Raw genomic sequence first — 26,423 nt, 5'->3', positions numbered from 1 at the left:
ACAAAGTAAAGGTTTTCAAAGAAAATATTTACCAAAGAGCTTTCTCTGTTGGTGTGTTCTGTACCTTGGAAATGGAGACTGACTGTTAAAGAAAACCTTGAGTAAAACAAGAATAAAAGAAAAATGACTGAGAGATTACTGTGCCATGTGCACACTATTGCCAAACAAAGAACTTCAGACTTGATGACAAAGCTGTATATAAGCTTGCATGATGAAATCTGAAGCTGGATAAACGCAGCTTGGTTTTCATTTATAGTTTAGTACCCGTAATCTGTCCGGCATCATAAAGATCTTAAAGCTGAGCCAAGTTTTAGGAGACCTTGGGTGAGTTATAGTTTCTGATGGAAACCATGCAAAAAAAGATGGGCTTTCATGCCAAAGCAGACAAAAGTTAGGGTTTTGACTGTGTTATGCTTCAGGTTTCAGAATTAAAGTCTAAGCTCAAAGTAAAATAAAACCAGGACACTTCTGGCCAACAAAAGAAAAAGTTAACTGGAGCTGCTGCTTGCTTGCTGCTTTGTTTTGGGGTTTATTTCTTTTTTTGTTGTTTTTTTTGTTGTGACAATCTGTAGTCTGCCTTTGTGGTTTTTTTTTGTACTTCCCACGTTGTCAGAAATGAAAATGGAATACAGATTCTGTTCTGCCTTTTATTTTCTTGTTGACAAACATCTGGAGACTCAGCTTCTATAATAACTAAGCCTTAGCAAGTAGGTCTTGCTCTACAGTGTCTCTTGGGAGTGGTTGTTACTACTGGCTCTGCTCTAGAGGAGGAAGACAGCTCAACTTGTGTTTTCCCGTTGCAGATGTTGTCCTGGAGAAGGCCATGCATAAGTGCATTCTGAAGCCGTTGAAGAGCCATAATGAAGCAATGTTGAAAGTGTTTCATACTGCAGATGGTTTTTGGAAACAACTGAAGGAAAACCGTCAGGTGGTGCGGCAGAGGAATCCTCAGGAACTGGGCATGTTTGTTCCAACACCAGACTATGTGGATGTTGAAAGTCTGTGACCACGCAGAAAATGTATTCACCTGAAAAGAAAGTCGTGCTGCTGCTGAGAGTTTGCAAATTGATTTATACTGTTATGGAGAATAACTCTGGTATGATGCTTCTTGTGGTTCAAGGTCATTGTTTTTCTAAACCTGGGGTTGTGTTTTGGTGGAGGAGATGAGACCACCTGATTCTGCAGCTTTGTCTCCTTCTCCTGGAGCTCTTGTAGCATCTCCTTGCCCTTTTGAGAGGGATTCTTCCTCTCTGCTTCCTTCCTGATCTCTCTGCATCTGGCAGCACATCTTACAAATTCAGTGTGAAGCAGAGTTGTGAAGCAGCTTGAAAAAAAATCCAACCACCAGCTTTGCTTGACTGTAGGCATTTGAATTTGGCTGTCAGAAAGGCTGTCCTGTAAGCCTAGAATTTGACACTGGTTCTAAATTAGTATTTTCCTGGAAATCATAATAAAGGATGCACCCAGTATCTAGCTGTAGTAATTCAGCAGTGTGTATGCAATATGACAATTACAAGGGCTCTGTGTTAATGGCTAGAGGAAAGCAGCCCCTGATCCAGTGTTTTGGGTTTGCTGTGCCTCTGAATGTTCTCATTTGGAAAATTTCTTTGTGTTTTTGCAAGAGAAATAACATCTATTTTTACGCTGTAGCAGGAGTCCCCAAGTGACTTGAAACCTAGATGGTGAAATGGAACCACAGACCAGTTAAGACCCGCTTGATTAGTCAGTGGCACAGTTAAAACGCTGTGCTGGACAGCATGAATTCATAGGTGCAGCTCTATTGCCTGACATCTTATCATACGCTGCAGTGGTAGGTCACGAGCTAAGGTGAAGCAATGCTGGTGGTAGTGGAAGATTTTTTTCTCTTAAGAAAGTATAAGCTGCTGCAGGTGGTTGGCAGTTTTCTTTCAAGCGCTGAATCTGCAGCTGGGCTCTGTGCCGATCAGGATGCTTGCTTTCTTTTGAGATTTGAGGTGAATGGTGAAAGCTTGAGGCTGTGAAAGACCCCCAGGCACTTCGGCAAGATTTGGGCAGGAGCTTAGACCTGGCTTATTTCTGTGCAAAATCCTGCATTTTAAAATGTATATAGGAATCTTTGCCCAAAGTGATGTAAAGTTTGGTTTTTTTCTCCATACTGTATTATCACATTGAATAAGGTATTCCCAACATGCAAAAGAAAAGTACTGAGAGGCTTCTGGTGAACTATTGTACTGAGGGGCTTGGGCTAAGATGCAGCAAGTGCTCCTTGGGGTTGTCTTGCTTTGTCGTGTAAAGTTTTAAAATGTGGCATGGAGCCAGCACCTGTTTCCAGTACCTGCTTTGTCCTGTAATCTCAGCCATATAATAGTGTAATACCTGGAGGGTATGTCTTAGCTGGTCTGACTTTCAATATCAGCCCTTCAGTCCTCTGGAGTTTCGCCATAGTTTAAACTGGCTCCCAATCTTGATGTTTCAAGTGACCATCACACCGCTTCTGCAATGAGCACAGTTTGGCCAGACCCAGAGATCTAGCCACATAGCGTTTTCTAAAGAGAAAGTTTAAATGCAGTAAGAGGAACACATACAGACCTAGGTACAGCAGAGCCTCTGTGTGTTGCGTGCTGTTGTTACTGATGATGCTTCACCAGCTAGTTGGGAGTTACGTGAGGCTTTGCTCACTGGTGTTTTTAACCATGATCCATCAAGGAAATGTGCAGAGTTTTCATGTAAAATCTAATAGGCTTTTATATACAGGCTTCTCTGCTGGGTTTCGGACTCAGGAACTGATACTTGTGGCTGGATCCTTCCAGAAAGGGGACGTCGTCCATGCATGTATAAAGAAAATGCCCATTGATTTTCTTTTAGCCACTGACAGAAGTGCGGGTGGAGGTCAGGCCAGACTGGCATGGCTACTTCTTGTGAGTTCACCAGTTGAGCTGACACCAAGGTGAGCCCAGTCTTTAAATTCCCTTGCGTGCTTCAAGGTCTGCATCATCCAGTTTGTGCTCGTTAGAAGTACAAGATGAAGCTGGACGCTGCCCACCAAGTGTCCGATGATGTTCTCTTTGCTGCACATCTGTAACGAGAGGCTCTAGAGTAATACAAACCTGGTCAGTAAAGGCAGCAAAATAACACTTTCCTTTCAAACACCGAAACTGGTAAAAGGGTGTGATTTGTCTATCGCTGCCTGTGTTCTCTTTGACCCAGGGAGGCTGTATGGAGCTGATGACTTCTTGCCTGTGTTGACATATGCGCTGGCCCAGGGTGATACGCTGGAGCTGGATACTGAAACTGAATACATGGTGGAATTGCTGGATCCATCTTTGCTGCATGGAGAAGGTAATCAACTTCTATTAGAACTGAGTGGAGGGCTGGGGAAGGGGGATTCTTCCTCACCTCGTTTGAGTAGAAACCCTTTTGACGGAGTCATGTAGTCAGTGATGGCGGTAGTGTAACAAGAGAACCTCGTCATTATTTCCACCTTAAAATAAGAGAAGGCTGGTTAGCTTGCAGAGTTACAGCCCCAAGTGACCTGGGAATCTACCGACGTCTTAGGAGGACGTATGTTGTTTTCTGCCAAGAAGGAGGAGGCGTCCTGACTTAGCAAGCAAACATAGGCTGTGCAGGTGCCAACTGTGGTTATCCTTCTGTGCCTGAAAATGTCCTGAGAGTATGTATGGGTCTGCAGCATTTAACTGAGTTGTGAGACCTGGAATGGGACCCGGGTTAGGTGCTTTGTAAAAACTTCTGGGGGAATTCTCTGCCCCTCTGGGGAAAGTGCTTTTGAGAATGTTGCCCCCCTTAATGATCCCGGTTTATGCCCGATACTTGCTTCTCACAGAGTATTTTTATGAGGCCTAGGAATATGTTTCTTAAGGCACTCTTGAACAATGGCTGAAGTCTGCTAGAGGCAAGGAAATCTCCCTCCTTTGTTTTCACGGTGGTGTTTTTAACAAAGAGGTATTCTGCCAGCCCTTGGTAGGCCCCAGAATCTATCAGTTTATGAGGAAGTTTCAAAGGTTCTTGTGACCAAGCTCAGCTGTGAGTTAAGTATATGTGTATATGTCCCATTTCTGCTATCTCTTGGGTTGCTGAAATTGCTGTATCCTTTTACATGCCGATATGCATGACAGAACTGTGTCGGGTTTCCTCTGGTTCAGTACTAGTCTGTTCCCTGCTTTGTGTGCTGGGTGCATTGTTCAGGAATCTTAGGACAGAAAATACTTCAGATGTGAAGCTGGAGATCATTAACACGCTTGAAAGGCAGAAATATTTACTGGGCTGTTAAGTTGTGTCGTTTTTAATGTAGCAAAAGTCGTTCATCTATTGGCTGGCCCTGTCTGTGTACTAGTTAAACTGTACGGTGCAGGAAAAATTGTTTAGTGCTTTGGGGTTGTGCGGTTCAAATGTAAATGTATTTTCCAGTTTGTCTGGTGGGTCTTGCGTGTCTTCCACGTATTGAACTCATCACAGAGCTGAAAGCGAGAGGATGCTGTCGGTAATACAGAAAGCACTACTGTGAGCATAGACTGCATCTCTGAATGACTCCACAAATAGACCGTGCTGCCTCTTAATTGAACGCTCCCACTCAAATAGTTTACTTAAAGAGCAAGATAAATAAATGATAGCCTGTCTTCTGTTTCTCCTGGTACTGAGGACTGTTGCCTCCTGCTGAGAGTCCTTTTCCTTTGTGACCTGCAGCTCCTTTTGTACATCGGCAACTCTGTTGTGGCTGTACTTTGTTCTCCACTCATGTAATAAAGGTGAAGTCTGGAGAGCTGTACACGCTGCCTCCTGAACTAGTTGGATGTAGTGTTGGACACAGGTGAACAACCACAGCCTGCCTTTTAAAAACAAAAGCAAAACCTTTGGGATGCTTCCAGGTACAAATCACACGCTCGGTCATTGCTTTGTTGCCACTAAGGGGGTCACTTTTAAGTTCCTGAACAGTGGTAGATGGTCTTTTATGTCGTTTAAACAGCTGTGTTTGTTTGATCCCCACTTGAAGCTCAGGAAGAAAACAAATCGCTGTTTGGAAACTGTTTAGAAGAAAACTCATGTTCCACCTTTGTAAAAACACTCAGGAGTAAAGGAGCGACACTGGTCATTTAAATAACCGGCCACCCCCGGCGCTAGCGGACCCAGAGATGGATACTGTTGCACCACTTTGATAATATGGAGCCCAAGCAACCACTGCATGGCTCTTAGCAGCTGAGAACACACTGTCCAGTATTTTGCAGGCAAGTAAGCTGTTTTTCTTTACATATAAATATTTTGGCCATAGAATGCAGTGACTTTCGTGTATGTGTGCGTCTGTTTATTAAAAAAAAAAACCCAGAAATTGTTTGTACTTTTGACTGTGACCCGTTGGAACTGGCGTGGTGTTTGTGACCACTCTGAATTGTTCTTCCCCTGCTGTCCTTCACAGGAGGCTATTCCTTGGCAAGTGCTTATGGAGCACTTTTGCTGATCAAGAACTTCCAGGAAGACCAGGCTGCCCAGCTGCTGAGTTCAGAAGCTAGAGATACTCTCCGGCAATGGCACAAGAGGAGGACAACTAACAGAACAATGCCTTCAGTTGATGATTTTCAGGTAGAGCTTTAGGCTGAAGAGAAAAAAAGCCCAGGGGATGGTTGTTTTGTTGGAAATCTCCATTTGAGAAGTATGATTCATAATGATTTCCTTGGGGCCACAAGTGGTGTGAAGCAGTGCTGAGAAGATGGCTGGCAAATTTGCCTCTGTTTCAAAGTCTTTCCACTTCATAACAGAGTGTGTTTATGATGGTATAAAGGAAACACTAAATAATGGAGCTTTCCCACTGTCCTTTGTATTTAAGTCGTGCAGAGCGAGGACAGACCAAATTGTATTTTAGATTCAGCTTCTTTGTACGCTTTGCTGTTAAAAAGAACAAACCCAGATTTCCAGTGGTATAAATCATCCCAACTCCCCAGTAGCGACTGGTGGCTTACCGTGGGTAATAGAGAGGAGACTTGGCAGAAAAGCTTGCCTACAATTTGAAAGTTTAAGCAAGGAGTAGAGTTCTATATTGTGGATGTCTTCATGTTTGTAGTTTGTTTTGTGTTTTTTTTTTCTCCCCCCTCCCATTTCTTACTGCTCTTTCAGAGTAGGGCTGTAACTCCAACTGAAGAATAACAAAACAGTCGGGATTACTTTATCTTTTAAAACCAAGTCTGCATGCCTTTCATATAGGAAAAGATTGTTACGTAGATAGGCGTGCTGTTGTCTGTCCAGATGCATCAGTTTGCGAACTGAAGCAAGGAGGATGTTGGAATCAAGAAGAAAGGATTTACTCCTTTGTGTCTGGTTGTTTACAGTTCATACCACAGTGCAAAGCTGCTGGAGAGGCTAACAACAACCGTCAATAAGTTATGATGTAGCTAAGAGCTTGATAAATGAAGGTATGGGGTCATCAGGAGGTAATTAAACCTTTCACTTGCGGCTCCTTCTGCTTTATCAGTGTCCATGCAGACAACCACAGCACATCACTGAACACGAAGGAGCTGGGAAAAGCAGCAGTCTCCCACAATATGCCTCTCTTAGGAAGAGGAGAACTGACAAACAGAAATTCCAAACTGTGGCAAGTGCACAAAGCTAGTCCATCTTACTGGGATCCATTTTATATTCTGCTTACCTGTAGTTAGGTGTCACATTCAAGTAGCTTGAGTCTTTGTTCTTTCTAGCAAAATATTACGCTTAATAGGAAAATTAATCACCTTTGTATTTCTGCTGGATGACTAAATGACAGAAGATTTTTTTCAGCAGGATCTTGTACTCAGTTTCACCTTCTCTTCCTCAGCAGCTGAACTTCAGCCAAGCTACCTGTACAGCTGGACACCGTGCTGGATACTGGAAGATGCAGGGGAGCACGGGAAGAGCTGGCACCAGGTGTGTCCAGGGCTGCTCCTTTGACTCTTTGAAAGAGAGCCTCAAATCAGCAAGGTCGCTCCGCTTCCAGGCTATGCTTGGCACAAATTCAAGCACTTTGCTGCCTGCCCAGAATGCCAGTTTTCCATCTCCTTTCTCCACATCTGCAGTCCTGAAATGAAGCACCTTCCCTACAAGGTATGTGTAACACAGCTTCAGCTCAACTCATCTTTCCCACATTGAAACAGGATGTGGTCGCTACATGTCTGTGGTGCTGTCTCACAGCCTTACCACCAGCTTTTGGGTCCTGGAAAGGCCTTCATCCTCCCTCCCTCAAAAGGATGGAAAAGCAAAAAATCCGGTATTTTGATGATGATGAAATACAACTTGCTGATACTGCATAAAGAATTTTGATACTTACTATATGAGTTACAGGCATTTGCACAAACCTCAGCCGCTCCTTGAAGCAATCCTGTCCATCTAGAAGCATCGAAAAACAGGTCTTCTGTGTGTTAGCTACGTTAGAAATTGAAACTGTAGTGTGCTTTGCCTTATTTAGAGCTGATTTGATTTTTTTTATTTATTTTTTCTTCACACCAGCTAACAAAAATGGATTAGTTCTGCTCAGTCCTAATGGTTTAAAAGCTGTTGCAAAGTTCCAGTGTTTCAGTCTGCAAGCTATCAAAAGTTTATTAAAAACCCAGAGTGCTCTTTGGAACTGAAGTCATATGAGCATTCTTCTCAGTCTTAGCTTTTAACAGCTTGTTCTTAGGAAACGTGAATTTTTGCCATTGTGATTTAGCATGCTTAATTTATTCAGTGTACAAACATAAGTATCAGCTCAGTAAATAAACAGGTCTTTCTTACTGTCATTTTTTCCATCTCCTTTCATTTTACTGCTTTTAGTTTCTAATTGCAGTTAGTTTTTTGCAAAAAAGCACGTGATGGCAGGCTGCTTTGCTCATGTGTCCAAAAGTGTTTTGTAGTTGGGTGTGGTTTTTTTCCAGTTGCTTTTTATTTTACTTTTTAAATACTTTTTGAAAGGTAGAACTGCGTTTCCTTGTAGGGCTTGTTTAGAATTAATCCATGTTATCGGTTGTGCACATGTGTGAATTTCAGCAGAGAAAAAAGATCCAGCTTTTGCCTCATGATCATACGGATTTACTTTAATGTTGCAGAGTAAATTTTCTTTCTGCCTCCCTCTAAGCCTGTTAGATGAAATTTGGTTACATCAGGCTCAGACACTAAGTTGCCATCGGTTAATGTGATGAAAATGTCCTGCATGAAAATGGATTGCCTTTTGCATGCTGCAGCATAAAGAGTGTGAATGGTTTATCGTGCAGCAACCTGTGGATCAACACCCTTGTGTGTTGCTGGCAGAGGGTTGGGTTGTTTTTTTTTTCCTTATGATGAACATATTGCTTGAAGCTTCTCTTCAATAGTATTGACCAGCAGTAGCAGCATCATCTCTTGGGCATGCTGCCTCTTGTGGCGCAGTTCCTTAACAACCGAAAAAGAAAGAGCCTCCCATCGTGGTCCCCCTGCCCGACCCTGAGTGTACAAGACCGGGGTAACTATAGTCTTAGCCATTTCTAAATCCACCTCCCTTAAAGCTTGTTTGTTTATTTTTGCCCACAGATCACGTGGATCAGGAGAGTATAAATCAGGTCCTTTTTCAGGGTCTATCGGTCCTGGGTCAGAGGGATCTTCCTCTGATGGATACTCAACTGCATTGACACCCAGGGTTTTAGAGCACTGTGACTTAGAGGCTGGTAAAGAGCATGCAACTCCTCTTCCTCTCCTTCCTCTGCCTTTTCTTCTTGTGCTTTCATAGTTTCAAAAATAACTCTCCATGAAGAGAGCAGATGGTGGGACTCAGTGTTGCCTTTTGTCGCCGAATCCCACAATTTCACCCCTGTGTCGTCCCAAAGTTCCCGTGTAAAAATTGTAGATGCAGTCACTGCGGGCATATCTACTTGCACCCACTTGAGCATTGCTTTAAGGTCATGCCCAGAAATACTTTTCTTATGTTTGTTAGGGAGACCTTTCATAAGCTCATAAACGTCTCTTTCTGGGGACGAAGCCTGATTCCCCATTACAGATTTCCCACAGCTCACCTCTGAACTCCGGAGGGATTTCAGGCCGGCCGGCTCCTGCTTCCTTTCAGCGGTTCATTCGAAGTTCTGTGGGATTCGCTGCAAGTTGCTCAGGTGATTCAAGAGCCCCTCCACGTCGGATCCTTCACTGGATCACGTCAGGGTCACCAATTTGTGGCGAATGAGGAGACGGGACACAGCTTGATGCAAGCAAGATGTCAGTTTATTAGTGATTTTCTTACAATTATATACGTTTCTACCTTCTACATATTACACACTGATTGGTTGATATTTAAGACACACCGTTTAAACAATAGGAACTGATTAGTTTACCTTATCATAGCAACAATTCCTATTCTAAGATTAGGGGGTTTCTTTCTACGCCGCTTTCGTGATTGGCAAAGTTCCTTATCGGCACTATGCGTTCCCTTAGCTGGCTACTTGTTTCTCTGTCCGTCTGGTTGCCTCCTCAACTGTAATGGCTCAGGGTTCTGCAGTTAGCTTGTTCCTTGGTTCCCAGGGCTTGTGCCCTACAAGTCTCTATTCATCAGGCTAACAGTACTTGGACTCTTGTTCTTGAGGCCTTGTCCTACAGCCTCTGATGTTTATTTTGCTTCACAGCATTTAGTTTCCTAGTAAGGCCAAACACCCAGTCCCGTTAAAACCACTGATGTTTTCAATGGGGCTTTAAGACTGCTATCTGTTCGTTTGTAATTGCAGGGTTAGAATGTGAGCCAAGGAAAGGAGGATGTCAGCTTATGAATTTGTTATGCCTGCCACAGTCTTATCACCACCGTCAATTCACAAGGTGGCTGTAATGTACAGGAATCACTGGTGTGCGTTTCACAACTAGAACATAGAGAGGATTGCTGTTTGTTGCTGAGCTTCCTGTTTTCAGAGGATGAGGTTTGGAGGTTTTGTTTCTGATGTCTGTTTTCTCATTTTACAGAACTACCTTCGTGTTGCATTCCAGGAAGTTCACAGTGCGTGTACAGGAAAGACCTTACTAGTAAGACCCTTTATCACTACAGCAGATGTATGTCAGCTTTGTGCTGAAAAGTTTAGAGTGGACAATCCAGAAGACTATAGCCTGTTTCTTTTTGTTGATGACACCCGGCAGCAACTGACAGAAGATACCTACCCTCAGAAGATTAAGACAGAGCTGCACAGCCGCCCGCAACCCAAGGTCTTTCGCTTTGTCTACAAGCGCATTAACAGTGATCCATATGGTGCCATTTTTCAAAACAATGATGAGTCAGCTTCTTAAAACCAGCAACTCCTTTAATTTCTGTTCCGTGTTAACTCTTGAAAACATCTTTGCTGGCTGCCTGCCTTAGGAGCTAAAACAAGTCTTAAACCATAAATACCTAGTTAAACATGTGCATTGCATACAAAACTCCGTGTAAACCGTGCGTATGGCCAGTTATACAGAGTGTTCCACCAGTGTGTTTGAGCCAGCAGCCCATGAGGCTGAATTTCTTGTACCACAGACTCTTTTGAAGCATATTATACCGTGGCCCTTTGCAGGTCTCTTGCTGTAGTGTGCAAAAATGTATTTTCTTGCACTCACTCTATAGCCGAATGTCTTAGCATACATATACTTGAATCAAAATGACAAGTGTTTCAGTAAACCAACTGGTATGAGCTTAGTTTCACCAGCATGAGTTTGACAAGACTGTCCGATGCAGCGCATCAGTTAACTCTTCATTACTTGGATGATTGCATCCTTTCCTAATTTTTTTAATTACAGAGATTTGCCGTGTTTTTACGTGTGTGTGTGTGTATATATATATATATATATATATGTATATATATGTATTTGTTCCTTCCAGTTGTTTTTATTCCCCTTCTTCTAGGGGGTTTTAGAAGGTGGGCACAGAATGGGAGTCTTTGTAGGGACCCAGGAAATGAAGTGTTTAATGGTAAAGCTTAAAGCGTTTGCTGTACGGAAGGTTTCTCTGTACCCACCACATCAGCTGCTTATTTAGCAGTGCCTGATGTTTATAAGAGTGCCCTGTGGAAGTCTGCATATTCATTAATGAGCTAACAGTAGCTTGGCTCTGTGTAGAAAGGAGAGGAACTATGAAGAACACACACCCATCCCTGCTTTTATTTTTTTATTTTTCCTTAAACGTCCAGTGTTTCCAGGGCCTTTGCTTTCTCTTGCCACATTGGCAAAGCATCCCAAGCTCTATTGCCCCATAGTCACAAAAAGTCTTCAGTAATTGCTGGGATGGTGAGTGGGTTTTGGGCTTCTAGCCCTCCATTCCTTCGGTCGTGAATTCCACTCAGTTAAAGACTCGAGAGAATTGCTTAAAACTTGCATTTGGCAGTCACGCCTCAAACAGTGAATTTGTGGAGATCCATTTATTTATTTACACTAACGAAGAAAAAACTGTACTACTGCATCAAAATGAAACTTAGTGGCTGCTGAATCACTGAGTAATAGCGTAGAATCGCTGCTTAAGCCTTTACCACAATCATTGCAATGTTTGTTTGTAGACTGCTTGGTTTTTTGTAAAGTCGTGTGGCTGCGTGTGGTGCATTATTCCCAAGGTGCTCCTTAGTGCTCTGATGCTCTGTACGTTCGCAGTACCGGGTAAAGCGGAAAGCTCTGTGGCTGGGGAAGAGTGGCATGGACATGTTACTGCTCTCTCTGTTGCACCGGAATTTCAACAGCTGGGTTTGGCTGCTAAATTGATGGAACTACTGGGAGAAATTTCAGAAGTGTGAGTACCATGCTTATCTTTAATCTTCTAAAAGTAACCTCTCAACTGACATGGCTTAGGTATTTGACTTGCATGAAAGAGACCCAGAATTTTGCTTTAAGCAGTGTTCTGATTCGCTGAGGATTCCCTGTAATTAGAGAACAAGACTAAAACTGTCATATGGCGGTGTAAGATCTCAGGGTTTCTATGAAAGCTAACTTGCCAGAATGAGTAGGGTGTAGCCTGAATTCTAATAGAGATACTGTATAGAAAAAGGTCCTTGTCTTGACAGCAAGAGAGTTTCATGGAATATCAACACTTTCCCGTAGGGTCTCCAGCGTGATCGTGAGATCGTTCAGTGATCATGAGATTTTTGCAGTTCCTGCAGGCAGCCTTGGAACCAATTCTGTATGGCAGACAGTACCTTAGCTTACTTTTTGTCATGCTTGGCTGCTTGTACTTGCTGAAAATTTAATTGAGCATCAAATGAACCCAGAGGGAAATGTCCTGAACTCATGGTGGTAGGGCAACCCCATTGTAATCGGTAAAATGGGAAAATTGCACATTGAGGAATCTGCCTTGTGAGGAGAAGGGCTGCCTTGTGTTAGGTGACTGAACTTTGTGACCCGTTCCGCCACTGCCCCCTGCCACACACACTGAAGGAGGCAGTCCCTAAGCCAATGCAATTGAAAATGAGGATTTTTAGATGATTTATTTTTTTTTTTAATGAAAGGTTTCTTATGTGTATATGAGACCTGTGCGAGTGCTTAGCTTGCCCTGTTCTTTCTGTTCATAATTTTGAACCTGCGGGCTGGTATAAAAGAATGGTTATATGACAAAAATAAAATAAAATCTGAACTTATACCGGATTTGTCCCTTGGGAAAGGAGTGCATCTGTTACTGCAGTGTGAAAGGTGTTTGATTAGCATATGACATCGTCAGACCTGCTCTTGGTCAGATTACAAGTTATGGGTTATTTAGCAATACATTCACCTGCTGTTCCTTACTGTGGTTTTTCTTTGGTTTTATGTTTCCAAAGAAAGGGTGGATTTTTCGTCGATCTCTTTGTGAGCGTATCAAATCGGGTTGCAGTAAATATGTATAAGCAGCTCGGCTACCGTGTGTACCGGACAGTATTGGAGCGCTACTCTGCTAGCAGTGGAGAGCCAGATGAAGATGCTTACGGTAAGTGGTTGTTGTGCCTTAAGTTGAATGGAAAGGTTCTTGTGTTGAGGGTTCCTGGGCCTGTACAAGTTCAGATAGTCGTTGATGAATGGGATTCTGTATTCTGCTTTAGATAGGTTTTCCTACTGAAGAGTACATCAGTTAGGAAACTTGATTGCAGGAAACGGAATGAAGCTGCGTCAGGGGAAGTTCAGGTTGGACATTAGGAAAATCTTATCCACTGAAAGGGCGTTCAGTCAGGGCACCAAACCTGTCAAGAGCTTAGGGAGCATCTGGATGATGTTTTTAGTCATATGGTTTAGTTTCGGGTAGTCCCGCAAGGAGCATGGAGTTGGACTTGATGAATCCTTATGGGTCACTTGCAACTCAAGATATTCTAGGAAATCTTCTTGAAAAATGATCTTAACGTAATAGAGAAGTCACTTAATGTGGCTTTGTGCAATGACTTTCTTTCATAATAGCATTATTTTCTTTTGCCATAGGTACGAGGAAAGCTCTTTGCAGAGTTACAGAGAAGAAATCAATTATACCTCTGCCTCATCCTGTGAGACCAGAAGACATTGAGTAACTGTAAACTGTGATTCTCAGACAACCTAGTAAGAGTGTCAGTTTCCTTCTCCCCAAAGCCCCCAAGAACTCTACAGATGAGAAATATTAGGCTCAATGTTTTTCCCCGTGAAATACCAAAAAGCAATATTGAGAAGCTTACCAATGCTGCTTCTGTCGGTATTGGCTGCATATTCGTGCTCTTACCCTATTGTTCTTCCTTTTGAACCATGACACTTTGGAGACTATTAAAATGGAATTGCTTCCTGTATGGTGGTGTCATGGTTTTCCTTCTCGGCCACAAAACAGTCCCCTCACTTTGTCACTCCCACGGAGCCCTGCTCCAAAACTGAAAACGTCTGGCCGCTGCTCCCACACAGAAGGTGCCAGGAAGGAGTTCTGTTGCTGGCTCTCGCCTTCCCTTTGCAGCCATATAACTGCTGCGACAAAACCTGGGCTCTGTTCTTTCTGAGCCACAAAACCAGAAATTGGGTACATCAAAATATACTCTCCAGAACTCAGAGGTCTCTGTTTCTCTGTGCCTTTTACTTACCTCATTCCCTAATTTAATTCTTGGATCCATCTGTCCCTTCACAGTCTGTCTGGATGTCACAGATGCTGTTACTTGGAGGCATTGACCAGGCACTTAGTTCCAACACAGGTTTCTGTCACTGTCTTCCCTGCAATTTCTTGGAGTGCAGAGGAGTGAAGGCAGAGGGTTGATGAGTATTGATAACATGCAGCTGTGACCTTGCCTCCAAGGCAGTGGGTTGAGGGACATGGATGATGAGCAGCTGCAGCTCGTTCCGCTAAGTAGTTAAATAGCCCTGAGGAGTGTGGGAGAGGGGGTTGGATGGAGGGGGTCTGGTCTGGTCTGGTCTGGTCTGGTCTGGTCTGGTCTGGTCTGGTCTGGTCTGGTCTGGTCTGGTCTGGTCTGGTCTGGTCTGGTCTGGTCGAAGGAGAAACAGCACAGACAGTAGAATCTGACTGACGGTAAAAGCCTTGTTGCAGCCTGATAGCTTGCTTGCGCTGCAGCAGCAGGTGCCCTGTGTGAGGCCACCTGAGTTGGGCTCCAGCTACAGCAACTGGTGCCCAACGTAGCTGAGACAAGCGGGAGAACCTGTGACCCATAACAGACATGGTGAGAGGCGAGCTGTTGCAACTAATCAATATGGGTGTATTGTGATATTTGTTGTCTGTCTTAACTCAGATCGCAACTGAAGAGGACGTATATTACTTGTGCTCATAACAATCTCCAGGCAGGGTTTTTTCTTTTATTACAGTCCTGGGCATGCAGGCTTTTGCTACTATTCTGGTTTTGCTGTTCTCCTTAAGTGCCCAGTGAGGTTTGCTCTAGTATCAGTCATGGCAGTTAATGTTCTCTCGTTCACCTGTTGTGTTTTTAGCACCAGTTTCTGTAGGCGCAAGGGGTCCATTTTAGATCTTTGAGTCACCGTGTCGTGCCGTTGTGGTTTTTCCATTGGCAAACTGCTGCTGTAATTCCCTAAGGGGCTTCCTAGGTCAGGAGGTAGCGGATGGGAGCAGGTTGCCACCCTGGGTCAGTGGTGAGTGCTGGCATGTATCATCTGACCTAAAGCTGATGTCTGTCACCACTTTAGCTCTGGAATTACTCTGAGACCCAGGGAACTCTGGTTCCCTTAAGCTGCAACCTTGGAGCTTTTCCAAGCAGTGGATGAAATTCCTGTCACAGGCTCTAAGGCACCTTAAGGAGAAGGGGGCACAGTCTGAGTTTTCCTCCATGTAGGTGTCAGGGAGGTACAGTTCTGAGCTTAGTACTGGCCGCTACTAGGAGACGCTTTCAAGTGATCCGAGTGCAGCTCTGGCTACCCAAAGCTGGACAGGGTTGGCAAATGCTGATGTAGAGTTTTGGTGGTAAACTTGACCAGCCTGTCTTAACGAGCAGGCATGTTCTTTGTTCACAAGCACCGTTTAGTCCCGCCTAGGCATCCCGAAAGTTTGAAGGGCCGTGGTCACATCTTCCCTTGGTCACACACAATGAACGGTTGCCTGTGCAGAGCTGCTTTTTAAGGAGCATGCTGTGGTTATATTTTCTCTGTTTGGCTTTGCATTTGGGAAATAATGTAACAGTTACAGCTGAACCAAAGGAGCACGATACCTGACGTGGCAGAGAAGGAGGTGCATTTTACTAATTTTTTGGTGTGCATCAGTTTGACCCCAAAATGACATTGTGTCAAAGCTTGTGGCCAAGTTCCGCTGTAGATGTTGACTTGGGATATGAATGGCTCCAGGTGTGCTTTAGGAGAGCTCTGTTGGTGTAGGTGTGCTGAGCAATTGCTCTGCTGTGTGTGCAGCTGTTCTGGTTTGGCTTCCAGGTGTGCATCATCCTCACAGAAGAAACACCCTATGCTGTTGCTGTCAGGATGTCTGGTGTGGTACAATAGGAGGAGGTTCTAGATACTAGAAGTTGCAAGGCCAGCTCTGGGACAGCAACTCAGGAGTCCTTTCCAAAACGGCTGACATCTGTCCAGATCCTTAATTCTACTGAGAGAAAGAGGGGTTTAAACTAAATGAATCACCAAGGGGGTTTCTTTGGAGGAGTCTCATCAAGCACAGGCATAGGCCCCATCCTGCTTATTGTGGTGGCAGGAAAATAAGCAAGCAAGCACATCGTTCAAACTAAGATACAGTTTTGTGCATGCCCCACACCTTTTTGCACATTTTAGACCCGTTCAGCAGTGCAGTTTTATCTTCACTTTGAGCTGATGGCAGCCACTGCTGCATGAAAGCCCCAAAATGGCTTTGGCAGCTGGAACGCCTGTATCAAGACAAAGCAGGGAAAGAGATCTGCATGACCTACTAGAAACAGCTTGTGCTCCAGTGCCCAGACATGAAGATTCACATCATCTAAGAAAAAAAGATTCCAAAAAAAATGCATAAAACCAGCCCCAAATCTCAGCTGCAGGAGCAAGACAGCCTGCCCTTGATTATGGAGATCAGCACAGAAGTCTGTTTAACTTCCAGCCATCCATACTGAAAATTCCTCAGTATTTGCTTCCTGTCGTACTCTTTGCAGAGCAGAGCTCGTATTCAAGAAGTCAAGGACTGTGGTACCCATAGTGCGTTCACAGACTCTGCAGTGTGAACCAGTTTTAGATTCCACCACTTGCCTCCTCAACTGTAACTCAAGAGTGGCTCAGGGCTGAGAGGTTCCTATCCCTGTTCCCTGGGTGTCTCAGCACCACCAGAGATGTTACCTTTGGTACCCCTTGCTGAGGATTCTTCTGTGCATTTTAACCTTTATCTCAGGAGGCAAACACAGCATTTTGCAGAGGACAGAGACACTCTCTCCCCTCTGTGCTCTTGTTCTGCCTCATGAGAACACAGGGATGATGGGTCCCAGTCTCCTTGTTTATCAGCAGTCCTGGAAGTGGACACGGCTCCATGCAGTGCCCGTGGTCAACTGCCAAGTAAAACAGACAAGAATGTGCATGCCTGGGTGAATGCAGCTTTTTCTTCCATCTGGAGCTACAAGCCTTGACGATAAGTGTGTGACTGGGTGTTTTCATCCATAAAGAGATCTTCAAGACGTTGTTACAGGGAGTAGCTGACACATCCCATCTATCTATCTATGTCACTATGGTATCTAGGCACTGTATAATTTCACATTATAGCTGATTATGGAAAACATTTCCCTAGAAGACTGTTGGCCCTTTAGTAACACTAATGCCCTCTTTTGTGACATTCCCCGGGACTGTTATAAGAGCGGGGCTTGCCTGCACTAAGAAATTTACCATTGAAATTATACAGGCATTTCATACTGCATAACTCCCACTTGGGATGCTTTTCCAAAAGAGGCACTTTTCTGATCTTATTTGTGTTACTCAACTGGGGAAAGGCATTATTATTTGGAATAATAATAGAGATCATGCTGTTACACCTACAGTACTTTAACTACGCTGATAACTGTTGTAACTTTTTTTCAAGCCAACAGACCTTTCTCAGTCTCTGTCATTCTCCATTCATCCAGTACTGTGCCACAGGAGAAATTCTGGAAATACCAAAGAAACCTGCAATGACAGTCTGTAATCTGAGCTTCTGTGAGACCAGGTGTTTTGGGATTGGATTTGTCTCCTCCTGGAATAGACAGGAAAAATCTTCCCCAGCTGATTTCTGCTAATACCTTGATCTGTGGCCCATCAATGAGCAACTTATTACAAAACCTACATCTTTGTATTTCAAGTTGTTTTGCTTTGGTTGGATGTACTGTTCATGAAAAGATCTAGGTGCCAGAATCAGGCTTTCAACATGCATATTTGCAATGACAAATTCAAAATTCCCTTTCCATTGATGTTCTTGGAGGCATCTTCAGACTTGCTGCTGCAGTCGCTACCACTAAATGCCACTAAATCAGTAAATCCATTTATTGAAATAGTCATACAGAGCTGCAGCAATGACACACAAACTCAATCCAATTCAAAGCTCTTCTAAGCAGAAGGAAATAAAGATTCAGCTCTGTTCTCTGTGAAACTTGAGTAAAAAAGGGTGGAAGCTTATGGATGTATATGGTAAAGAAAAGGCCATTCAGGGGACAATACAAATGAACCCTAGCAATAACTCAACAGGGACAAGAAGGTGAATGGTGTCCCACTCCTTTAGCAAAGCACTGAAAATACCTCTGGGATTGTCCAAGGCCCCTTGATTCAAGATATGTCTTTCCATCAGCTCTCTGAAATGCTCAGCAGTAACATCTGGAACCCCCATCCAATTATCAGATGAAACGCAGGAGGATCAAAGAGAGAGTTTCCCAGCTGTCTTGAGAACAAGCTGGAGCGTGGGATAATCAGCAGCTTCTGACTGCTGCTAACCACCTCTCACTCATTAGCATTTTCCCCCGGCCTCCCCACCTGCATGTGCAGTCCCCTTTGCCTCCAGAGTACCAAGGGCCCCTCCATGCATGTTTCTTTAAACCTGCCTGTAACAGGCATTGCCCTGACACATCCTAGAAGTTTATAGCGGTCTCTTTTCTCCTCTCGCCATTAACTGGAGGCAATGCCTTTTGGGACATACTTGCACTGCTTGGGAGTGGGGATGAGAGCAACAGATGGGAGGGTTGGGGGGGGGGGGGGGGGGTCAGGAGGGGTCAGGAGCTCCAGGGATCCTGGTGCATCTCCAGACGGGTGACACCAGGCGAAGAAAGTCCCCCGTGGAGAGTCAGCCAATTCACGACAATCACACCAATATGGCTACATGCCGTGCTCACTTTATTAAACAAACAGGTCATATTTATAACTTAAACCGACCGCCCACCCGACTTTACACACAGGTGATTGGATAAAAGACTCTGGCCATGCGGGCATCCGTGTCATATGCTGCAGGCACCTGATCAGAGTGTGCCAATGAGTGTGTCGATTCTGCGGTTCCCAGGACTTGCTCTGCACCTGGCTTCTTGTTCGTGCATAGCTTGTTTTATTTCTCACACTGCTTGTTCCCAGGGCAATTTAAAGTTGCTCTGCAGCTTCAACTAACAGGCCTTGGTTGTCCAACCTGGACAACGGTAACATATGTCCTCGGTCCTTTAAAAATCCCTCTGCACCCCTCCAGCTTTCCTGTCAGTCCCTTCAGGTACTGGGAGCTGCTCTAAGGTCTCCCTGGAGCCATTTCTTCTCCAGGCTGAACAACCCCAACTCCCTCAGCCTGTCTGCACAGCAGAGGGGCTCCAGCCCTCTGAGCATCTCCACGGTCTCCTCTAGACTTGCTCCAACAGCTTCATGTCTTTCTTATGTTGAGGGCCTCAGAGAAGACACAGCACTGCACAGGGGGGGTCTCACGAGAGCAGAGCAGAGCAGAGCAGAGGGGGAGAATCCCCTCCCTCGCCCTGCTGGGGATGTAGCCCACGGCATGGTTGGCTTTCTGTGCTGCAAGCACACGTTGCTGGGCCAAGTTGAGCTCCTCATCCACCAACACCCCACAGTCCTTCTCCTCAGGGCTGCTCTCCATCCATTCTCTGCCCAGCCTGTGCCTGTGCTTGGTATTGCCCCAGCCCACATGCAGAACCTTGCACTTGGTGCTTCTTTCCTACTTTCCATTAGATCTAGAGATGTGGGTGACTTTCCTTCTACGGAACATGCAGCAAGAGCACTATGTCAAATCAAGGTTCTCTCTCTTTGAGTTTCAAAATTTTTTCACAGATTGGTACTTGCATAACGGCTGCTTAGAAAAGAAATCTTTGCCCAGAGGAGCCTGCTGTGTGGCCCAGCTCCCAACGAGGTGTTCAGGCCTGGACATAACTTTTAATACCAAAGTGCAAACCACTTCTGTTTTGATGGAGTTCTGAGAGTTCTGACACCATTTAGGTAACAGCATGAAATGTTGGCATGTGGCTGAACTCTGTTGATTCAATAGCTGGTAAATATTCCCTGGCCAGCCTTCCAAAAATAATCTGTCCAGGGGGATGCAGGAGGCTTGGCAGCAAGTAAAGCAGGGCTTTGCAGGGTAGGGGGGTGGTTTCTCATTGAACGTGTCCTCAGGGAGACTGCCATGTTTGAAGCAAATGGGAGGCTGGTGGAACAGGTGCACACAGCCAGTGTGCATGTTGTAAATAGATGTTATGATTGCTAGCCTTAGACTCTGTGTTAGCAATTACTATATCCAAATATAAAAAAAATGGAAAATATCAGAGCTGCACAACAAAGGACAGCCCTGGGAAGCACAAAAGCCAGGAAACAAAACCAGTGCATTTACGGGTACCTTAACTCTGCATCTTCGTGTTACATGGTTTGCTGTTAGATGCTGGCAAAACAGAGTGTATTACCTCTGGAAGAACTAAATTCTGCAGCAGAGTAATAGTGAGTGCTGCTTATCGTATGGAGCCTTTCCCTCTTTGTAGACAAGTCAGCTAAGAAGTTCATTGTATTTGTGATTGTTTTGCTAAAAATGGTCTGGCACTGGAGGCTGTCCCAGTGTGCCTCCCCAGCCGAGGGCAAAGCCGTGTCTTTTTGCTACTCTAACGTTGTTCCTTGCTTGATAATACCGCTGTAATGGTACCCAGTAATTTACAAGCAGAGCTGCAACCCTTTGCAGCCTGGGGTCAGATGATAAGATGCCGACAAGTGATATTACAAGGTGGGACAAGTGCTTGCCCCTGTGTCTCTCTCACTTTCATGCACTCTTCAGCCTTTGCCCTCAAGACTGAAGTCTTTTGGCCAGGAGGCTCCGTGAGGGCCATGGCTGCTTCTGGAGTGCCTTGTGCAGAATATGTAACAGATAATAAAAACGATTATTGGTAATCAATTATTTAAGATTTTGTTACTCCCCTGTTTTCCTTTTTCCCGACGCAAAGTTTCCCTTACATTCTGCTATGAGGTCCCTCTTTTTTTAACTCATTACTGTGAGATTCTGCCTTATTCCGTCCCGCTCCCCGCTTTCCATTGTGAGGCCTCCGGGCTTTTAATAGGATTTGGCAGTAACCTTGGGTTTGCTCAATCTGCCCTCAAGATCGCTAGCGACCACCCTTTGGTCAGCAAACCCCCTTCCCAAGGTACCTTTTCCTCCTGGGGACTACACTGCGCGCCGGACGTCTCCGTGCATCTTACCAGCATTGGTGGCCACAAGCCAGCAATGCACCACTGCTCCAGCAGCATGCTCAGAGGCTCTACCTGGGAGGTGTCCTTTCAACACCTCTAAAAAACCCAAATCCAGCCACACCCCCATGACAACAACAAAGCCACAAGCTCTACCTCCTGCACCAAGGGCTTCAGAGTCGAGAGGGAGCATCCACGTCCTCGTGAGCACCTGCTGGCAGGGGCCACTGGGTTTCCTCTCTCACCTTAGGCTACCACCCAGCACGGTGCACCACCTAGGCTTCCCCCCCCACCCTCACAGCCAGCTGGGGAGCTTCACAGGTGAGCAAGAATGGCTCCCACCAGGGCATCGTGCCCCCTGGGCTTTGCTGGGGATGTGTAAGAAGAGTTCGTTGCATGTGACAAACTGACAGGGGGCAGGAGGCGATGAAGAGGTCCACCAGGCAGCTCGCTTTCCAAATGCAGACGTTCATCTCCCCCCCGAGCTCTCCCCATGGCCAACCCCATGGATACCACACAATTCAGCCACCCCCCCCATCTCCCTGAGGGGAGCAGGTTTGCAGGCGCTTGCCTGACCTGCAGCTGCTCCATCTGCTTCTCCAAGGCTGCCACTTTCATCTTCCAGCTCTTCCTCAGATGCTCCTCTTGCTGCAGCACCTCTGACTTCTCAGAGAGCTCGTTCATCAGCTTGCCGCACCACTCCTGTAACCTGGCCACCTCAGCGTTTTGCCTGCACCAACAGAAGCAGCGTTATTCCAGCCTGCAGGCCAGTCAAGCATCCCTGGCGTTACCCAGGGGGAACACATCCTCCTGGTGGGCCTGATAACAGGGCTTGAAACATCTCAACGGTTGTGTTGGCCTGTTTCTCGGACATGCCTGGTCCTTCAGGGATGGGGTGGAAGGAGCTGACACATCAATTTCAAAAGCTCCGTTTCCGTCACAGGAGACATTCCTTTCTCATGAAATAGAAGACGCAAGGATCTGTGTTCCCAGACACAGGAGAAAGTACTCTAAGCAGCTGGAGTCTGCTCTGTAATTAATTGACCACTGTTAATCACCAGCCATTTCAGACTTTCTACAAAAAGGGAGTGCCAAATTCTTCCCCCTAGCTCCTGGTTGTTCTGTATGCACCAGGCAGGTCTCGGTTCTCTGCAGCACCGTTCCCATCAAAGAGCCAGAAACATTTCTTCTGAAGTTGGTGAGCACAAGCTCTCCAAAGTGTGGAGAAATGCTGCAGCGCCTTCTGGTCCCCTCTGCCCCCTCCGCTAGCATCAGCACAGGTGACTCCAAAGCAGAGAGGGCTTCCCCTGCCCTTCCACTTGGGAAAAGCATCCTTGTTTCCCCTGCCAGGCCCACAGAAGCCATTTGGCAATCTCTTCCTCACTCCCTCCTCTACTCCAGCTAGCTGGGGCATCTGTAGAAGCACCCTCCAGAAAGGGGGTGGCCAATCATGATGGACAGCCACCCCCAGGGCTTGCCAGAGGGGGCCCCAGGCTCTGCCCCCACCCCAGTCTTACTTGCTCTCCATCTGACTTCTGATCTGGCAGAAGGCATCACTCAGGATGGAGTTCTCCTGCTGCAGGCGAGCCAGCTGCGTGTTGGGGCCATTCTCCAGCTGCTCCTGCAGGGTGCGGATCTAGGGAGAGACCAACAGGGGTTAATGCCGCCGCTGCCAGCCCCTCAGCTCTCCCCCGAGGAGCCCACTCCATGAGCAAGAGGGACTGGCAAGGACTGGCAAGGAAGCCACAGCGAGGTGTCTGCTGATGCTGACAGCCCCTGCGGCTGCTGCATCCCATGAGGATGATCCCACATCCCTCTTCTAGCATGAGCACCACAGCTCAGGAGCACTGCGGGGCTCTTGCCCCTCCCCGAGGCTCTGGCCCCCTCGTCCACCTTGGTCTTCTCTAAAAGACCAGGCAGCTGCCACCGAGGGCCAGCCGGCAGCCAGCGGAGGAAGCTGCAGAGCACCGCGTGGGGCTCACCTTGCCCTGCAGCTGCTGCGTTTCGCTGACATGGTCCTGGTAGCTGGCCTGCATGCATGCCTGCACCGCTGCCATCTCCTGCTCGCGGGCCAGCAGCTGCTCCTTCAGCTTGCCCTCCAGGGTTGTCGCCTTGGCCCGCTCGGCTGCCAGCTCCTTCGAGGAGAGAAGCCACCCGGTCAGTTTCAGCGTAGGAACTTCCCTGCTTTAAGGGGACTCGAAACAAGTGGCCTCCTAGCTCAGAAGACTCTAAGAAGTGTAACCCTTTCGGTGCTGCCCCCAGGCCCAGCTACACCGTTCCGCACTTACATTTCCTCCTGCATTAAGCTTTGGGCTCAGTGGCCACTGGATGCCACTGTTGTTCCACACTGGGCCAGCTAAGAGACAGGAGTGACAGCCTGGAATTTTATTCCCCTCCCCGGCCCCAGGATCAATATCATCACATCAAGTTTGGGGCAAAGCAGGAAAACTAAAAAAAGAAAACACCCCCACAAACCAAACACACACCCCCTCTGCCCCCTGCCAAGGCAGGGGTGCTCTCTTGGCCGGCTGGGTGATGCCGTGCCGCTGCCCGGGGCTGCCTGCACAGGCCGGGGCTTAGCACAGCACTCAGTGCACAGGGTGGCTTTGCCCTCTCCTCTCCTGCCTGCAGGCAGATGGACCTGCTGCAGCAGGGTCCTGGCGGCTGCAGGGCAGGAGGTGCTGAGCATGACGCGCCGGGGGTCCCTTCTGACTTCAACACCCAACAAGAGGTGGAGGCAAGGGGCTGAGTCAGGCAAGGGGGCTGTAAATAGGATCAGGCTCCTTAAAAAGGGACTGATCAACATCTTCTCAGCTCAGGGGCTCTGGCAAGAGATGAGAAGGGCTTTATTGTCCTCCGTAAAGCAGCAGAAAGCTGCAGTCTCTTACGGGCACGGCTTTAGCCCCCTCCAGCTGTGGCTGCCAACAGGGCACATGCCTCCCCGGGCTGGATCAGGCCCAGCAGAGGAGCTCAGGTGGGCATCTCCTCCCCTTTTTGGGGAGAAAACAGCAAATGGATGAAGGGCCCAGAGAACCCCTGGGCTTCACCTCCAAGGGCGGGTAAGACACAGGGAGAGGGAGGCACACGGCGAGCCGTGAGGCGCAGAGCCCGTGCCAGGGGTGCCGGGAGGGCTGCGCGGCACTTACCTGACTCAGCTCCTCCACCTTGTTTCTGGCAGCGGCTGCAGCCTCCTGCTTAGTGGCGATCTGCTTCTCCTTCTCCTCCAGCTGACGTTTCAGGACAGTGACAGGGTCACCCTTCTGCTTGGCCTGCCGGCACAGGGTGGCACATCAGCAGGGACCACCACCTCCTGCATCACCACGCATCCAACCCCTCCACCCCACACGCACAGGGTCCTGCCCTCTGCTCCAGGGGAAAATTCAGCTCCTGTCTCTAAGGCTGACCCCCGGGGGACAGCCTGCCCAAAAACGGGCTGCCTTCACCCCTCCGCACCCCCGGAGGCTTGGCCCAGCCCTGGTGGACACGACGCTGCTGGCAGCCCTACCGTGTGCCAGGTGTCCTGGACGATGCCCGCTTTCTCCGTCAGGATCTCGATGAGCCGCTGGGCCTCCCCCTCACTGAACACCGTGCTGCTGACAGTGGACACAAGCGTCTTGTAGGGCAGGTAGAGGGGCCCATCCGAGTCCGCAGGTGCTGGGGAGGAGAGAGGAGGGGTTGGGACCGCTTGAGCCAACGGCAGGGCTGAGTAGCATCACCTCAGTTGACTTCAACCCCATAACTGCCATTTCACGCCAGCAACCGCCCAGATGTCCACAGCCAAGTTTGATACCTCTCTAACTGAAAGCAATGTGACGAGCGCTGGGGACGGTGCTCACCACAGACAAGCGTTCCCTGAGCCAGCTGCCACCTCTGCCTGGCTCTGCTACTGCTCCTGCCACCCTGCCACCGCCCTCCATCACACTGATCAATTCCAGACGGAGCTGGGCACGCTTTGCTAAAGCCAGGGAGCAGAGACATGGTGGGCATCAGAAGCTGGACTCCATTGTGACACAGCCTTGCTGGGGGACTGTCGCTCCACGCAGTGGTGCCAGTGATGCAGAGCAGCAAGGTCATCTCCTGCCTTTCACCAGGCAGGTTCATTCCAGCTCTTTGCTAAGGGAACGAGATGACTCCAGCCCTTCTCCGATCCCTCTGCCGGCTTACCCGACGGGGATATATGCAGAGGAACTTGGCCTTACCTGGCTCGCTCTTCTTCTTGGATGCAGACACCTTCTTGACAGGTCCATTATGCTTCTGCTCCTCATGGGCTGGAAGAACATTGCTTTTCTTTATGGTGACAGAGCTGACCACTGGAGCACTTTGGTGCGCCTCTGGGACCTGTCCATTAGGTTTCTCTTGATTTTTCTTTCCTTTTCCTTTTTTCTCAACAGCTTCCTCTTTCTTCTTTTTCTGTTTTTCCTTCTGCTGAGTCTTCTTAAGCCCTTTGCCTTGCTTGGCCAAGGCTTCCTCAGAAGGACGGAGGACCTTCTCCATGAAGGTGAACACCAGGAAGATCCCAATGGCTGATACCACCATCAAACCTCCAAAGAGCACAACATTCAGCATCTGAGGGTCATAGACATCCATCCTGCCTTATTCTTCTGTGCCTGCAAGACACCACAACAACAGTTAGTGGGGAAAACAAAGAGGCGCAACAGCCTCTCTGTGAGCAGCGAGTTTCCCATGTCCATCTGTGTTGTGTGGGCAACCTGCTGACACCTCCCGCCCCCTCCCAGGTTTGCGCTCCTCCGCTGCGCTGCCTGCGCACGGTGCTCCAGCCACACCGCAGGGGCTGCTTGCGCTGGCTGCAGCAAGCTCCAGAAGAACCAAAGAGGGGAAGAAAAAACCAGGGATGCAATCAGAGACAGCCATGAGCAAAGTGCCCATGCCATGTCCAATGGGACGCTTTTGCACGACCCTGGGCAATCCCTGCAGCCCTGCGGCAGTAAGAGAGCCCGTTTCCAGACTGCCTGGTGCAGTTTGGCCAAGACCTGGGCTCTCCCTGGGCCACCTGGCCTTATCTCTGCACCCAGGCTCAGGTGGAAGTGCATCCAGGGTCTCAGCTTTGGAATAGAACACCCCCCTGGAAGGGGAAAGCATGCACGGGAGAGCTTTCCCCAGCTTTGCAACAGCCCTGGCCGCCTCCCTTTGCCAGCCGCACCCTGCGGCACTGCTGGCCTCTGCCCAGCCTGGCAGGGAGGACACGCAGTGACCACATCCCACTGGGTCGCTGCTCCCAGCCTCCAGTGATGAGAACCACCCCAGCAATGATGCTACAGACGCCACACAGAGAACCAAGACTCTACCATCTCCTTGCAACGCAAACACCATGAAAAGGCCTAAGTTCAAGCCAAAAAAAAGCAAAAGCATGGTCATTAACCATCTCATCTCCCCAGCAGATGCCCACAGGAAGAAACGAAACTTGCAAAGGGAGCACTGGATGTGGTGCTTCTCTTTCCACC

General features: G+C 47.4%; 3 protein-coding genes and 1 non-coding gene across 4 annotated transcripts; 3 read left to right on the top strand and 1 right to left on the bottom strand.

Moving 5' to 3' along the window:
• The first annotated feature begins 350 nt into the window (after positions 1 to 350).
• LOC129734639 (ras and Rab interactor 2-like) lies at positions 351 to 4,952 on the top strand. The gene is given in 5 exon segments (XM_055698275.1): positions 351 to 390; positions 705 to 1,001; positions 1,004 to 1,096; positions 3,187 to 3,318; positions 4,681 to 4,952. Coding segments are annotated over 5 exon segments (690 nt in total). The 3' UTR covers positions 4,809 to 4,952.
• A 5,809-nt stretch (positions 4,953 to 10,761) lies between these two features.
• On the top strand, positions 10,762 to 13,670 carry LOC129734598 (N-alpha-acetyltransferase 20-like). Its single transcript, XM_055698238.1, has 3 exons — positions 10,762 to 11,689; positions 12,708 to 12,853; positions 13,336 to 13,670. The coding sequence occupies exons 1-3, from the start codon at positions 11,535 to 11,537 to the stop codon at positions 13,419 to 13,421; spliced, it is 387 nt and encodes a 128-aa protein (XP_055554213.1). The 5' UTR covers positions 10,762 to 11,534; the 3' UTR covers positions 13,422 to 13,670.
• A 1,286-nt stretch (positions 13,671 to 14,956) lies between these two features.
• LOC129734653 (small nucleolar RNA SNORD45) lies at positions 14,957 to 15,041 on the top strand. The gene has a single exon (XR_008730141.1). It is a non-coding gene; the product is annotated as a small nucleolar RNA SNORD45 (small nucleolar RNA).
• A 3,572-nt stretch (positions 15,042 to 18,613) lies between these two features.
• LOC129734593 (ribosome-binding protein 1-like) lies at positions 18,614 to 25,644 on the bottom strand. The gene is made up of 7 exons (XM_055698231.1): positions 25,161 to 25,644; positions 24,467 to 24,615; positions 24,108 to 24,230; positions 22,944 to 23,096; positions 22,479 to 22,597; positions 21,538 to 21,691; positions 18,614 to 20,623 (listed from the first exon to the last, which is right to left on the bottom strand). The coding sequence occupies exons 1-7, from the start codon at positions 25,546 to 25,548 to the stop codon at positions 20,564 to 20,566; spliced, it is 1,146 nt and encodes a 381-aa protein (XP_055554206.1). The 5' UTR covers positions 25,549 to 25,644; the 3' UTR covers positions 18,614 to 20,563.
• Positions 25,645 to 26,423: the final 779 nt, after the last annotated feature.

This window comes from Falco cherrug, chromosome W (assembly GCF_023634085.1).
Source record: "Falco cherrug isolate bFalChe1 chromosome W, bFalChe1.pri, whole genome shotgun sequence".
Classification (NCBI taxonomy): domain Eukaryota; kingdom Metazoa; phylum Chordata; class Aves; order Falconiformes; family Falconidae; genus Falco; species Falco cherrug.
This window is presented reverse-complemented; position numbering and strand designations above follow the sequence as displayed.

What these genes read in the sequence shown, in the direction of transcription:
- LOC129734593 (XM_055698231.1), bottom strand. Translation starts at nt 25,548, where the DNA reads ATGGATGTCTATGACCCTCAGATGCTGAATGTTGTGCTCTTTGGAGGT. An exon ending in CAAGAAGAAGAGCGAGCCAG is followed by an intron (nt 24,616 to 25,160) that starts GTAAGGCCAAGT and finishes TCTCCTCCCCAG; the next exon opens with CACCTGCGGACTCGGATGGG. An exon ending in CGCAGCAGCTGCAGGGCAAG is followed by an intron (nt 22,598 to 22,943) that starts GTGAGCCCCACG and finishes GTCTCTCCCTAG; the next exon opens with ATCCGCACCCTGCAGGAGCA.
- LOC129734598 (XM_055698238.1), top strand. Translation starts at nt 11,535, where the DNA reads ATGCTCTGTACGTTCGCAGTACCGGGTAAAGCGGAAAGCTCTGTGGCT. An exon ending in CTGGGAGAAATTTCAGAAGT is followed by an intron (nt 11,690 to 12,707) that starts GTGAGTACCATG and finishes ATGTTTCCAAAG; the next exon opens with AAAGGGTGGATTTTTCGTCG. An exon ending in GCCAGATGAAGATGCTTACG is followed by an intron (nt 12,854 to 13,335) that starts GTAAGTGGTTGT and finishes CTTTTGCCATAG; the next exon opens with GTACGAGGAAAGCTCTTTGC.